This window comes from Mus pahari, chromosome 21 (genome assembly GCF_900095145.1).
Source record: "Mus pahari chromosome 21, PAHARI_EIJ_v1.1, whole genome shotgun sequence".
Taxonomy (NCBI): Eukaryota; Metazoa; Chordata; class Mammalia; order Rodentia; family Muridae; genus Mus; species Mus pahari.
Genome location: NC_034610.1, coordinates 55,624,824 through 55,640,454, shown reverse-complemented (window position 1 = coordinate 55,640,454; position 15,631 = coordinate 55,624,824). Strand labels below are relative to the sequence as shown.

At 35.1% G+C, this 15,631-nt stretch overlaps 1 protein-coding gene and 1 pseudogene across 1 annotated transcript in view; both read right to left on the bottom strand.

The window, feature by feature from the left end:
• Positions 1-298: 298 nt before the first annotated feature.
• Positions 299-15,631, bottom strand: part of Trdn (triadin) — a 398,410-nt gene continuing 383,077 nt past the window's right edge. The window contains exons 35-39 of the mRNA XM_029532915.1: positions 13,199-13,237; positions 11,277-11,312; positions 9,796-9,834; positions 6,833-6,871; positions 299-4,012 (exon numbers count right to left, since the gene is read on the bottom strand). Of these exons, the coding sequence (XP_029388775.1) occupies positions 3,873-4,012; positions 6,833-6,871; positions 9,796-9,834; positions 11,277-11,312; positions 13,199-13,237 (293 nt within the window). The 3' untranslated portion in view covers positions 299-3,872. The remainder of the gene's footprint in view (positions 4,013-6,832; positions 6,872-9,795; positions 9,835-11,276; positions 11,313-13,198; positions 13,238-15,631) is intronic.
• On the bottom strand, positions 13,469-13,799 carry LOC110338143 (annotated as a pseudogene).

Genomic DNA, 15,631 nt, shown 5'->3' with positions numbered 1-15,631 from the left:
CACAGCACTTTTGTACCCATTTGGGCTTTTCTATATATACCACATTTCCTGAATAATGACATAGAAGCTTATTTATTTATCAACTAATTAATAACTAGGCCTTAAATTGGCTTGTTCCCAACTACACACAATTCAATAATCCAATTTATACTATTGTATGGCTGCCATAGGGCCAGCTACACACACACACACACACACACACACACATACACATACACACAAACACATACACACACATTTTGGAGTTTTGATTGAAATGACTAATAAGATTTTATATAGTTAAATAGCTTGTGGGTGCTAAAGCTCTTTATTTTGTACACAAAGGAAAGTTCCTTCAGGAATATCTGGATTTTTCTAGGCATATATGATTAATGAAGGGTAAAGAAACTGTAGAACACAGACACAATACTGAAAAAATCTCAGCAAGAAGAATTCATAGAAAGTTGTGCTGAGTTCCCATGTCTTAAGGAGTTTTCAAATAACAAAAAGATACTCAGATAACAAAAGGTTATAACATAACACAACATAACCTTCTGATAAACAAAGTACCACTATTCTGTTCCCTAGCTTCTCTAGGGTCCATTTTCTTTGTGTCACATAATGTAGAAGGAACATGACAGACATTTCTCAGCTTTTGAGCAGAAAAAAGTAAGTCTGATTACAACACTGATTATGATTCTAAAGATAAATTTGGAGGCTCTTAGAAAAAACAGTCTGCATTTGTTATAAAAGCTGAAATGTACAGAGAGGTGGTTAAACTCTTAGAGTATATGGTGCTCTTCTAGAGAAACAGAGGTTGGCGCCCAGTATCCATAATGTGGAGCCCATGACATCCCATAATTTCAACTCTAAGGGATTTATATTCTGATTATGTTTTCTGCAGTACCTTTAATTCAGTTATACTACTTTATGCAGGTACATGGACAATGCAAATATAATTTTCAAGTAATACAAAAAATTTAAAAATACCCCAAGAAGTTAGGATGGACAATTAGAATTAGCTAAGGTTCAAATCCTAGCTTTGAAAGGACTTCTACATGTTCCACAAAAATCCACAGTTATCTCTTCTTCTGAAGCCATGATTATGAAGGTTAGCCTCTCTTTTTAATTCTACTCACTATTAGTGCAATAGAAATTAGACATGACTAGTTACTGAATACATTTCTTACATTGACCCATTTAAAAATGGTGATCTTTTTTTTAAAAAAAAATATCATTTTATATCTCTTGTATTTTCATTTCCTGAAGATGTTAACTGGAATAGATGAGTTCTTAGTTTTCTACCAACAATATCTGTTATTCATCTTGTCTTTTTATTCAAAAAGATTATTCAAGGAAATAGGCAGAGTTCTTACACATGCAGTAACAATTCTGAAATATTTCCCTGAGGAGTTTAGAGAAGAATATATCAGAATGGGTCCACAGAGAGGTCCTTTTCATGAGGAAAACACACAAAATAACTTTGGTTATATTTGAAAAATGATGAGCAAAAGTTATATAACTATAGAGTACTAAGAAAAATGGGTTAAAATAAATGTTCTTACTGCTTAGTATTTTCAAATACCAAGATGGATAAAAGATGAGAGTATGTAGGAATAGGGAGGACTCAATCCCACCAGACAAAGCAAAAAAAAAAAAAAAAAGAAGCTATTTACATATTTTGACCAATATGTGATAAATCATGAAAGAAATTTTAAAATGAAAAATTAACTATTCATGCCTTTTCTTTTCAAGATACAAACCATTAAACTCAAGAGTCAGAAGTAGTTTACTAATGTAAAAATATAACAGATGACACTTTAGATATTTTTTCAAATTATACTAGTCATTGAAATTGTAGACAAACCTTAACAACTATTGTTAACAATTACACCATATTTTTTCTCTAACTCACACCCAAATTTACAATAACATTTATTATATTTTGTCAATTTGTTTCATAAAGAAATTAGATGATGCTATTTAAAAGTTTATGGAGATAAGATTAATGTAATCTCCAAAAACATCATTTCAAAAACTGATTTCAAACAAACCCATATTAAGACACTTTATCTACAGAGTAACTCTGTGAAGTACTGAGCTGTTTGTTTTGAAGGTTCTTTGAAGTCTGTAGATACAGACCTAATACATATAATGCATTTTTTGAATGTTATTTACTGTGCCAGAATAACATGAAGCAAAATCTATTGCTATACTATGTTACATGGTCTATTATCTGACACAGTATAGAAAGACTAAGTACATAGTCATTGAAAGATAATAACTTAGTGGATAACCCATTCTGTAGTATGTCTTTTAAAACACATTTATTCTCTGTTCCATTCTCAGGAAATTAGTGAAACTGCAACTAAGTAGAACACGTTATCCACCGTTCTACTTGTAAGTTTGAATTGCTGAATGAAGCTCTGGTCAATTATGTACTCCTTCCCCTCCAAATGGCTCCATTAATCTAGTTCATTGTAGTGTTGTCATTTTTTTTGGTGTGAATTCAGTCTGTCAGCATCTGGTTGAAGCTAACTTTCTTACAAAAGTCACCGACATTCCATCATATATGGTCCATATCCTACCTGAATATCGATAAAATGGACTTTTGTCTTAGACCTCAAGAACTATGTTTGGCTGCAGTGCTTGAAAACCAATCACACAGCTAGTTCACAAAGTCAGTAGCTCAGCATTAACTGAGCTTATGATAGTGTCAGAAATGGTAACACAAGTTGTTTTGTGAGTTAATTTGTCATAAGTTCAGCTACAAGTAGAAACATGATGAAAAGGTACAATCATGTTTTCTAGAGTTGATAAGAAAAGTTCATGAAAATCCAGTGTTTGTATTACCAAAAAGATGAACATTCTCAACAGTCATTTTCTGTGATGAATGGACAAGTAAGTTAAAAACTGCCATTCATTTAACAGGCATTAATGTTCAATTAGCCAAAAGAAAGTAAGACATCTGATGAACATGTATAGGCCCAAAATATCTCACTTAAAGTTTTATGCCATTTGTATTGTTTCCATTTCATAAAGAAATCATTTACTCTCACAGAAAGTATGTATTGAAGAATAACTATGTTTGAATTGGCCAACCATAGTTACTGTTTGAACTAAATCTTCATCCAGGTGATGGATTTACTGGGGCACAATCTGGAGAAATGTGAAAATTTCATATCTCATTAACTTGTATATTAAACAAGTTATTTATCAAATGTGCTTAACTGCAAGTATATGTCCACAAGAGAGAATGTCTTAAGCATAGCCCAAGACAACCTCAAAGATAAGATCCAACAAGCACTAACTCTTTGTCATGTCCCATCTTTTAGATAATCTGATCATTAAGAATACTGCAAGGGATTTAGAGCACTCTGGTGTAAGATATACCTATGTAGAGTCTTGCCATAACTGAACTAGAAACAGAAGTGAATATAATGATACACATAGGTTTTTTGGGTAAGCTGTGCCTACCCACATGATGCAGAAGAATAATTTTTATATATGTTCCTGTACTATTTAAAATTAGAATACAGTCTGTTACCAATTTAAAAATTACCTACCTGAAGTCATAAATCTCATTTTGTAATTGTGCCAATTATATTTAAAAGTAAACTTTAATGAACATACTGCCTTATAACAGCTAGAAGGAGCTTAATGTAAGTATCCTCCTATAGCAACAGACACAAATGAAAATTCTCAAGTATTAGACCCTGAACACATTTGCTTATTAGTCAATTCCTTTGTCTATGTCATCTCTTTATGCCAGGCAAAATGTTTACAATGAAATCTCAGCATCAGATAGTTTTGATTGCCTGTGCCACTGTGGACAAAAGAGAACATTCCACTTTCACCATGTAAAAGCAGTTGTCAGGGTCATGCATGGGTGTCTATTGTTCTTGCTGCTTCTGTCCTGGAGAGTTTGTTTTGCCAGGGTTCTCTCCAGGTTGATGGACAGGAGTGACAGGAAACTGAAACCCATAGCCATTGTACCCATTCAAGTAGACACATTGGAAGAAACTGATGGGACCTAAGGGAGAGAGTATGATTTTTGTTATAAACAATTAGTACTTGTATAGTAACACAAGAGGCTCACTGAGGCTATACACTACAGTAGACATAGTCCCTGACTTCTGAAGAGAACTGAACTTTCTTGAGACATGACTTCTTTATACAGAGAGTCAAGAAAACAAAAATCATAATGGGATACTAAAAAAAAGTAAATAAACCAATATAGAATGCTTTGTGTGTGTGTGTGTGTGTGTGTGTGTGTGTGTGTGTGTGTGCTAAAGTAGTGAGTTATTCCATTATTCTTTATTCTGGACTCATGAGATCTATTGAGGAAGCCTGTTTTTTTTCTTCAGGCAATACTCTAAGGCAGATGCTTCACATATAGAATAACACAGAAAAATGAGATGAATATGGCATAATGCCAGCGAGATGACTCAGTGTGTAAAGGTATTCATTGTCAATACTGACTATCTAAGTTCAAGGTCCAGGTCCCACATGATGAAACAAGGGAATCAAATCCTAATACAGTGTCTTCTGAGATTGACAAACTAAGATTCCTCTTCCCCACCTCCTCATAAATAAGTAAATATAATTATTTTTAAGGAACATGGTGCAAAATATTATGGGCAGAACCTGAGCTGTGGATATTGAACCAGGTATCCCTGGAGGCAGTTGTGTTCAAATACCTCTCCTATAATCACAAGACACTTACTGAGTCTGTGTTATTTTCTATTGTATTCATGCACATTATTGCAAACAATCATAGGAATTTTGCTGAAGGCCCACAGGAAAATAATGATTGAAGAGAATGATATATAGGATATAGGAAGATGGCCACGTTTGTATGAATGAAATGAAGTATGGTAAGAAAGTGGAAACAAGTATTAATAGTATTAATACTTCTTAGGCTGGTCTCACAAAATTTCTTTTTCCTCAACCTCCCAAGTACCGAGTCACATGAAGGGTATCTTTTGATTCAAGTGAAGAGACATTGCTTAGCCTTAATAACTGGCTAATCATTTTCAAAAATTAGCTCTTCTTCTATTTTGTTGTACCTTTGTGGCACAAGTCCTCTTTCCCTAAAGCCTTTGAAACTGTAAGTGCTAGTATACATCAGATGGAGGTAGCAAAATGTTGCCAGAGTCAGGGAGAAATAAACAACTGGTGATAAAACTCAAGAGCATCTTCATATATGTCGTCTAAGTTAAACCTTTGCAGATGAAGACACTGTTCAGGCACATGCATCTAACTCAAGTTGAAAGAGCTTTAGCAAAAATATCATTAGCTCTAAAAATTTTAGAACCTACATTAAAGATTCATGAAGAACAGGATGTAAAACTGCTATTTTAAGATGAAAATGTGAAAAGAATGCTTGATGTAATAAATTCCACAAGTGCAAAATTTTACTAAACAATATTTCACAAATATTTAATTTATTTTAATCACACTTTAATGTGAATGTTTTTTCTTTGAGGAAAGATTTTTCTCTGTAACAACGGCTAGCCTGGGCTACTTACTGTTTGGCACAGGGGTGTTTTGAACTCAAGACAATCATCATGCCTCAGTATCTGCAGTGATAGTAGAAACATGACCCATTGTGCCTGGAGAAATTTAATTACATTTCCTTTTATTTTGTCCTAATTTATATTCACATAAGAAACAATACAACTACTTTCCATGCATTTTCACCCAATTTCTCACACTAGCAATGTAGAGTAAGCAGGAAAGTAGTATTGATACTATCTACACATTGCGTCCTATTTTAATGCTTATTACTGAAATAAGAGATTTCAGCTATTGATACAATCTAATTGAAATTATTAACAATAATTGGAAGAGCATGGCAGTTCATATCATAATTGTTTTTTCATGGATTTTGCATTGATATATGAAATAATTATGTCAAGATTGTTTATGCTCTTATATTTCTCACAGTCTGATTGTATGAAGCGTCACCAGCAACATTCGCAGCATAGTAGGAATCCAAACCTCTCAATTAATAAGCCACCTCAGCAATTCCTTCAGAAGGCATGAAGGAAAGCATGCAAATACTATAAGAATTATTTTCTCAGATAAATGGTTATTTATTTAAGGCATTATGTGTGATGGCCTTATTGGCTCTATTTTAAAAATTGTTTGCTCTAGTGTAGTGATGATGATGGTGGTGGTGGTGGTGATGGTGATGATGATGATGATGATGATGGTGTGTGTGTGTGTGTGTGTGTGTGTGTGTGTGTGTGTGTGCCTGTGTGTTGCTTTACAATATGAACAAAAATTTCTCACTTGAAAGCCCTGGGATAATGATTATCTTGAGCATCAAGTTCTGGAACTGCATGTGAATACTGATTACACTCTAGAATCAATGATTACAGACATTGACTCTTAAAAGTTTGCCAAATGTACAGGAAAATCAAAAGGAACTATTAATTTCAAGAGTGAATCCAAGCAACTGAATATCTAAAAATATTTCCACTTTTTTTATAGTTTATTTAAAGAATTTCAGCACTCCACTTCAACTAATCTGTTACCTTGCGGACAGTAACAGACATTTAAGCAATATTCAGGTAGAGAACCCAGGATCAGGTCGTGCCAAATAGCTTATGACAAATGGCACCTCAGCCATTAGTTGGAGTTATTTCAACCCCATGCCTCTTGACTGAAACAAAAATGACAAGTTTCTATTTGAAATATAAATAATCAACTTTAAGGTACTTCATCAGATCAGTGCTGAAAATCGTTTTCTACTAGTACTGTTTTTGGAGGTTCTAAAGTTTAATTATCTAACTAGAATCATAATTATTGGAGGAGTTAGTTGTTTTTAATTTAATTATAAACTTACGTGTTTGCTTCTTTGATGAAGATACATCATCAGTTACTTCTAGAGGTAAAACAGTAGAAGGGAATTATTAATACATGCAGAGGTCTGTAGCATACAATTGGTTTTGTATCTTCTATAATCGAGCACAGTATTTTAGTGACAGAAAATACCATTCTTATACACTCCAAGTTTTTATTTAGATTAATTTCAGACTTTCTTTATAAAAACTGTGCATTACTCAGTATTACTGTGTATTAAACAGTATTACTCCAGGGTGTTATAGAAAACCAGAATTCTTCCTTTGTGAGCTTTGGTGATTTTTAGCTAACTCATTCTTTTCTTCTCTTCAGTTAACTCCAGTTAATTACAAATGTACCATTTTTTTCTTGCACGCAACTGAAATTTACTTTTAAAATCTTAGTGATGCTAGATGGCATTTGTCTTACTTCACTTAACATAGTTATCAGATTCCATGCTTTTGTTTGCTTGCTTTTTGCTTTGTTGATGTTGTTGTTTTGTTTTTGGATAAATCATAATCCAGTGTATATACATGCCACAATTCCTTTACCTTTCACTAACAACCCGGTATTTTGGTTCATATACTGGTATACTATAGCTATGTAATTAATATGGAAGTACAGGTATTATTTTGTAATAATGATTTGTCTCCTTTGTATATATATTCAGTAGTGGAACTGATAGAAGATGTAGTAGATCTATTTTTAGTTTTAAAAAGAATCCCTTTATCTTTAAACTGCTAAATCAATTGTCAGTCTTATCTATAATATATACATTTTCCAGTAACACATCTCATTACAAGCTTCAATTCAAATTTGATTTTTCAAGGCACAGATATCCATTTATCTGACTGTGTCTTTACTCAAGGCGATGCTTCTCCTATTTTTAATGGGAAAAGTTACAGATCTTATACTTTCATAGCAAGAAGAACAGTTTGTCACCTCTTACTATCCACATAATACGTTAGAAGTGCTTGTGCTGTAGCAGTTCCAAAGTCAGAAGCTGAGAGCTCCTCAGCAAAGGACACTGACAAAAATGGACAAGCTAGTTTCAACACTCATTTTCCTGAGACAGGCATTGGGACGTGCTTCCTTAATATTAGAAACCTGGAAGTAGAACCTTCCTTTTTCTGAGTGCATGAGCCATGTTTGGTGTGTGTGTGTGTGTGTGTGTGTGTGTGTGTGTGTGTGTGTGTGTTCTATCCTATCTTTTCTGTTTTCTTCTTTTAGAAGAGGGCTTTTACCACAGGTGCCTTTCTTAATAGGAACAATTATTGATGAAATAATACTTTTGCACTCAATGAAGTGATAATTTGTTATCCTTAAAATGATATTTAAAAAATAATCTGGGTTCTTTCCAGCTTCTGGCTATTATAAATAAGGCTGCTATGAACATAGTGGAGCATGTGTCCTTATTAAGTTGTGGAGCATCTTCTGGGTATATGCCCAGGAGTGGTATTGCTGGATCTTCCAGTAGAACTATGTACAATTTTCTGAGGAACCACCAAACTGATTTCCAGAGTTGTTGTACAAGCTTGAAATCCTGCTCTCGATTCAGGACTGTCCCTCTTTCTCCACATCCTCAGCAGCATCTGCTGTCACCTGAATTTTTGATATTAGCCATTCTGACTGGTGTGAGGTGGAATCTTAGAATTGTTTTGATTTGCATTTCCCTGATGATTAAGGATATGGAACATTTTTAAAGATGCTTCTCAGCCACCTGGTATTCCTCAGTTGAGAATTCTTTGTTTAGCTCTGTACACCATTTTTTAAATAGGGTTGTTTATTTTTCTGGAGTCCAACTTCTTGAGCTCTCTCTCTCTCTCTCTCTCTCTCTCTCTCTCTCTCTCTCTCTATATATATATATATATATATATATATATATATATATATATATATATGATAATAGTCCCCAATTGGATTTAGAATTGGTAAAGATCTTTGCCCAATTTGTTGGTTGCCTTTTGGTCTTACTGATAGTGTCTTTGCCTTACAGAAGCTTTGCAAAAGGACACATGCTCAACTGTTCATAGCAGCCTTAATTATAATAGCCAGAAACTGGAAAGAACACAGATGTCCCTCAACAGAGGAATGCATACAGAAAATGTGATACATTTACACAATGGAGTACTACACAGCCTGAAGGAACAACCATCTGGAGACTGCCCCACTTGGGGATCTATCCCACAAACAATGACCAAACCCAGACGCTAGAGAGATGCCAACAAGAGCTTGCTGAGAGTAGCCTCATATAGCTGTTTCCTGTGAGCCTCTGCCAGTGCTTGGCAAATACAGAAGAGGATGCTCACAGTCATCCATTGGATGGAGCACAAGGTCCTCAATGACGGAGCTAGAGGAAGTACCCAGGGAGATGAAGGGCTCTGAAGCTCCATAGAAGGAACATCAATATGAACTAACCAGTACCTCAGAACTCCTTGGAACTATACCACCAATCAAAGAAAACACATGGTGGAACTTGTGGTTCTAGTTATATATGTAGCAGAGGATGGCCTAGTCGGTCATCAATGGGAGGAGAGGTCCTTGGTCCTGTGAAGGCTCTATGCCTCAGTATAGGGGAATGCCAGGACCAGGAATGGGAGTGGGTGTGTTGGGGAGCAGGGGGATGGGATAGGGAATTTTCAGAGGGGAAACTAGGATAGGGGATAACATTTGAAATGTAAATAAAGAAAATATCCAATAAAAAATAACCAACCCCCCCAAAATAGGCAATAAATATACCTGGTAAGTATTGGTAATTAATGCCAACCTAGTTCTTCTTCAATATGCAGGAGAAGAATAATTCATAAATAATATAGAATTACTAAAAAGCAAACATACCACATATGCATTGCTCAGAAATGCCTACAATTATACAAAGATCAAGAATATTAGACTAAAACAAATAACTTAAAGCAGAACACTGAGTTGAGAGAAAGTGTATACATGAGCAAAAGTTAAGGAACTCACCTTTATCTTTCTTTGAATGTGGGACATCTTTGGAGTCTTCTAAAAAGAAAAAAATGAATAGTCAATATAAGAAAGCATGTCAGAATCAACATTATAAAAAACAATATTGAATAAACAAGTACTTAAAGAAAAAGAAGTGGTGCACAACTATAATCCTAATTCTAGAAATGAGGAAGCAGGAAGATTCCTGGAGCTGGCTCACAGCTAGTCTTCCCAAATCAATGAACACCTGCTCAAAAAATCAAGGTAGAGAACTATAGAGGAAAACACTGATATAGAAATGTAGCTTCACCAGGCATGTGCACACACCTGCAAGAACCTAAACGTGCACACAGAAGCAAACAGAAAGGCATAACACCACACACACACACACACACACACACACACACACACACACACACACACGATTCTCTAAGACAACTAATTATAAAGTTCTTAATATAAAGGCTTGCATTTAATAAATATATCTCAAGGAAACTAGAGAAAAAAGACATTTATTCTGAAGTGAAAAATCAGAGACACTATTTATGTAATGATATAACTATAACTAAGTTATATTATTAAAGTCAATTGGTCTTTTATACATTCTGACTTGCAAGCACATATGGAACCCTATGGAAGTAATTTAAATCAGAAATAACACTAACAAAATATACTTGAGCTATCTTCTGTTTTCATTGCAAACTTTTCATACTGTTTTATTTACTCAGAGTTTGTATACCATATTTTAACTGATAAGTGGAAAAGGGGTAGATAAGTCAGTACTAGAATTTTTTTCTGATACAAAAGAAATGTGATCTTCAAATAGAAGCATTAGTGTGGTGTGTGTGTGTGTGTGTGTGTGTGTGTGTGGTGTATGTATGTGTACATGTGTGTATTTATATTTATGTGTGTGATATGTGTATATGGTATATGTATATGTGTATATGTATGTGTGTGTGGTGTGTGTATATGTTCCATGTATGTATATGTATTTATGTATGTGTGTGTATGTATGTATATGTATGTATGTGAATATGTGCATAGGTAGGTGTATATGTGCATATGTATGTGTATATGTATGTGTGTCCAGGTTCTATTTTCCCTCTTTTAATTATCCGGTTTCTCCCTTTATGAGAGGGCTTTTACTATTGTTAACATTTTTTAAAGCAGTTCCTGATAAAATAAGAGATTTGCATTACTTGTTCAAGTTATCTTCATACATGATAATGTTAAAAGGATGTTTCTGAATATTTCAATAAATGTATCTAATAGTTACTTTTAATAATGCCATCCTAGTTATTTCCTTATACACAAAGAAATGTATAGTGTAAAAAATCATAAAAGTATCAAAATATTTCTATCACATAAATGTTACTTAGAAATGCCAATAACTATACCAAGAGATCAAAAACATTAGACTAAAACAAACAAACCATAAAATGCAAAATACTGCATCCTAAAGAGAAAGTGTATAAATAACCAACATGTAACAAACTCACCTTTATCTTTCTTTGAAGCTGGTGCTTCTTTGGAATCTTCTGGAGAAAAATAAAAAATAAATCACAGTCTAAGTGCTTTTTGTTTTTTCTAACGGAAAATACTTTACTTAAAGGTGTTTTTTTTTTTTGGGGGGGAGTTAGAGGTCTCTCTCATCCTAAATGCAGCTTCCTCTTTTTTATATATAAAAAAGTTTAATTTTTATCTTTATTCTATAGACTATACATGATTTGCAAAGGAGACTGCACCAAACAATGTCTTCTAAAAAGAACAAAAATGAAGAGTCAATATAAGAAAACATGTCAGAATGAATATCATAAAAAACAATATTGAATAAGCAAGTACTCAGAGAAAAAGAAGCTTTTTTTTACTTTCTTGGTTGGAAATTAAGTTGGTAAATAGCTCACCAGAGAAAAGTTATGGAGTTTTTCAAAATCATAAAAAATTTGTCTGTCATAAAATATTCAGCTGCTTCACTTAGGAGTACATGTTATCGTGTGCTTAGACTTTTCTAAGACAGCAACTGGTAAGATTGTTTAGTTATTTAAGTGTGTGTAAGTATGAGGGCTTGTGTCTAGCTGGCAAGAATAAAGGTAGCATGCCATGGTGTACAGCTATAATCCTAATCCTAGGAATGAGGAAGCAGGAAGATTCCTGGAGCTGGCTCACAGCTAGTCTTCCCAAATCAATGAGCACCTGCTCAAAAAATCAAGGTGGAGAACTATAGAGGAAAACACTGATATAGAAATGTAGCTTCAACAGGCATGTGCACACACCTACAAGAACCTAACCATGTGCACACAAAAACAATCAGAAAGGCATAACACACCACACACATACACACACACACACACACACACACACACACACACACACACACACACACACATGATTCTCTAAGACAATTAATTATAAAGTTCTTAATATAAAGGCTTGCATTTAATAAATACATCTCAAGAAAACTAGAGAAAAAAGACATTTAATCTGAAGTGAAAAATCAGAGACACTATTTATGTAATAATATAACTATAAGTTACGTTATTAAAGTCAATTGGTCTTTTATACATTCTGACTTGCAGGCACATATGGAATCCTGTGGAAGTAATTTTAAATCAGAGGTAACACTAACAAAATATACTTGAGCCACCTTTTGATTTTCATTGCAAACTTTTCATACTGTTTTATTTACTCAGAGTTTGTATACCATATTTTAACTGATAAGTAGAAAAGGGGAAAGATAGGTCAGTACTAGAATTTTTTCTAATACAAAAGAAATGTGATCTTCAATTAGCAAATAGAAGCATTAGTGTGGGGTGTGTGTGTGTGTGAATGGTGCATGTATGTGTACATGTGTGTATTTATATGTATTTGTGTGTGACATGTGTGTATGTTATATGTATATGCGTATATGTACATGTTTGTGGTGTATGTATATGTTGCATGTATGTATATGTATTATGCATGTATGTGTATGTATGTATATATGTGCATATGTATGTGTATATGTATATGAGTCCAGGTCCTATTTTCCCTCTTTCAATTCTCTGGTTTCTCCCTTTATGAGAAGGCTTTTACTATAGTTAACTTTTTTTTAAAGCAGTTCCTGATAAAATAAGAGATTCACACTACTTGTTCAAGTTATCTTCATACATGAGAGTGTTAAAAGAATGTTTCTGCATATTTGCCAATAAATGTATCTAATAATTACTTTTAAATAATGCCATCCTAGTTATTTCCTTATACACAAAGAAATGTATAGTTTATAAAAGTATCAATATATTTCTATCACATAAATGTTACCTAGAAATGCCAATAACTGTACTAAGAGATCAAAAACATTACACTAAAACAAACAAACCACAAAATGCAAAATATTTCATCCTTAAGAGAAAGTGTATAAATAACCAACATGTAACAAACTCACCTTTATCTTTCTTTGAAGCTGGTGCTTCTTTGGAATCTTCTGGAGAAAAATAAAAAATAAATCACAGTCTAAGTGCTTTTTCTTTTCTCTAAAGGAAAATACTTTATTTAAAGTTTTTGTTGGGGGGGTAGTTAGAGATCTCTTTCATCCTAAATGCAGCTTCCTCTGTTATATATATAAAAAAATTAGTTTTTTATCTTTAAACTATAGACTATACATGATTTGTAAAGGAGACTGCACCAAACAATGATCAAAGAAGACTCATCAGTTCTATGCCTTTTCTTTTGTCTGGTCGCTCAGAAAAATAATGTTATCAGCTATGATTGTTGTTGCTTGCCGCCTCACATTGTTTTTATCCTATAGTCCACTTTCCCTAATATATTTCCACAAATATACGAGCCCCTGTTTTTCACTTACATCTCATTTGTTGCTGGAGAAAATATCGTGATTGTGTCTTTTTCCTTCCTCCTGTCTCATGCCAGGGTCCTGATCTACTCAGCCAAATAAGTGAACACGATCATTAAAGAACCAAACAGCTGGCTACTTCAGACATATGTCTTTCAAACTGATGAAATACTTGTATCATAGGTCCTCGAAACATGGCTTCGGTTTTTCTTACAAACTAATCTTTAGGCGTTTTCTTCCTTCCAAGTAGTGCCGAGTAAGCCCGGCTCCCCAGCCTCACCGTGGGGTTAGGCGGGTACTTTACCCCTAAAGTGGAGCTTGCAGGCAGCACAGGGAACCATGAGGACACTCAGACACCTGTGAAGAGTCACAAACCTCTTCCCGATGCCTACACATGCTCACACACTCCGGACATACAACTTTGTGTCCCTAAATGCATTCTGACTTGGGAAATGGGTGTAGAGGGAGCAGCATTAAGCTTCTCTAAAAACAGTGACACACGAACAGGAACCATAGTATTAAGTGTTTCTAATATTCTGCTCCATCCCCCATGCCTGCATTTCTTATAGACAGGATTAATTTTGGGTTGAATGTTTTGTGGGTGGGTTTCTATCGCTCCACTGGGGTTCTTGCCTGGCTATAGAAGATGGCCTCTTCAGGTTTCATATCCCTAGTATAGGGAGTCACAGCTAAGGTCACCCGCATTGGTTCTTGCACACCTGTCTTATCCCAGGTCTCTTTCTGGAGATGCCCTCACCCCACCTCCTCACCCTCATCACTTGCAGATTTTCATTCATTGTCATGACCATATAGCTTCTCTGGCCTCAGTTCTAGAGGAAACCCCGAGCCTCACAGAGACATGAAGTGCCACTGGCCTGTTTTCTAGGGAAGAGAGGTAACCCCTGTTAAAGGGTTGTTCAACCCTCCAAAGGGGTCGTGATGCACAGATTGAGAACCACAGCTCTAAGGAAACTAGCAGAATCTCAATACTAAACAAATAGAGTTGGCTTGTGAATTATGTCTGATACCATAGACGTCAAGAAGGGAAAGCAGTTCTAGAAAGGCAGTGAATCCACAGCAAAAAAAAGGTTTCAGAAATGCTAGGCAGGGTCACTGAAGGTTGCAACTCCAAGTTCCATGATGAAATTTAAAGCATGTATTTTTTAAAAATGTAGAGTAAGGAGATCCAGGAAGCAGGGGGTTAGAACTGATAGAATGGTAAGGGATTGTTGAGAAAATGCCTGTAGAAGAATGGTTATATGGAAGGTCCACGAAGCAAGCTAGGGCAGAGGGAGGTGCATGCCTTAGAGTGAAAATGAAATATGCCTGAAAGATGACATAAAATGAGAACTGACAAGAGCAGGTCAAATCAGGCCGGGCGGTGGTGGCACATGCCTTTAATCCCTACACTCGGGAGGCAGAGGCAGGCAGATTTCTGAGTTCGAGGCCAGCCTGGTCTACAAAGTGAGTTCCAGGACAGCCAGAGCTATACAGAGAAACCCTGTCTCGAAAAACAAAACAAAACAAAAAACAAAAACAAAACAAAACAAACAAGCAAACAGAAAAGGTCAGGTCAAATCAAAGGGAAACTGTTTTGGGGGGATTGATAATTTGTACAGTTTTGAGGTGATGTCAGATAGCTCTGATTGACCTCATGCTCCCTATGTAACTAAAGATAAATATAAGCACCTGATTCTTCTGCCTCTACTTTCCAAAGGATGAAGTTACAGGAGTCATCCAGTGTGATTAGGAATTTGAAACGACTACTTCCTAGTCTCACCAGGAGGGACTGGTGAGTAGGAAGAGGACGATTAAGCCACAAAACTCCCGGCCCAAAATGAGTCCTGCTTACAAGATACAAAGGAATAAAGAGACTGAGGGAATGGCCAACCAATGGCTGCCCTAAATTGAGACCCATCCCACGGACAAGAACCAATCCCTGACACTATTAAAGATATCCTCTCATGCTTGCAGACAGGAACCTACCGTAACTGTCCTCTGAGAGGCTCCACTAGCAGCCAATGGAAA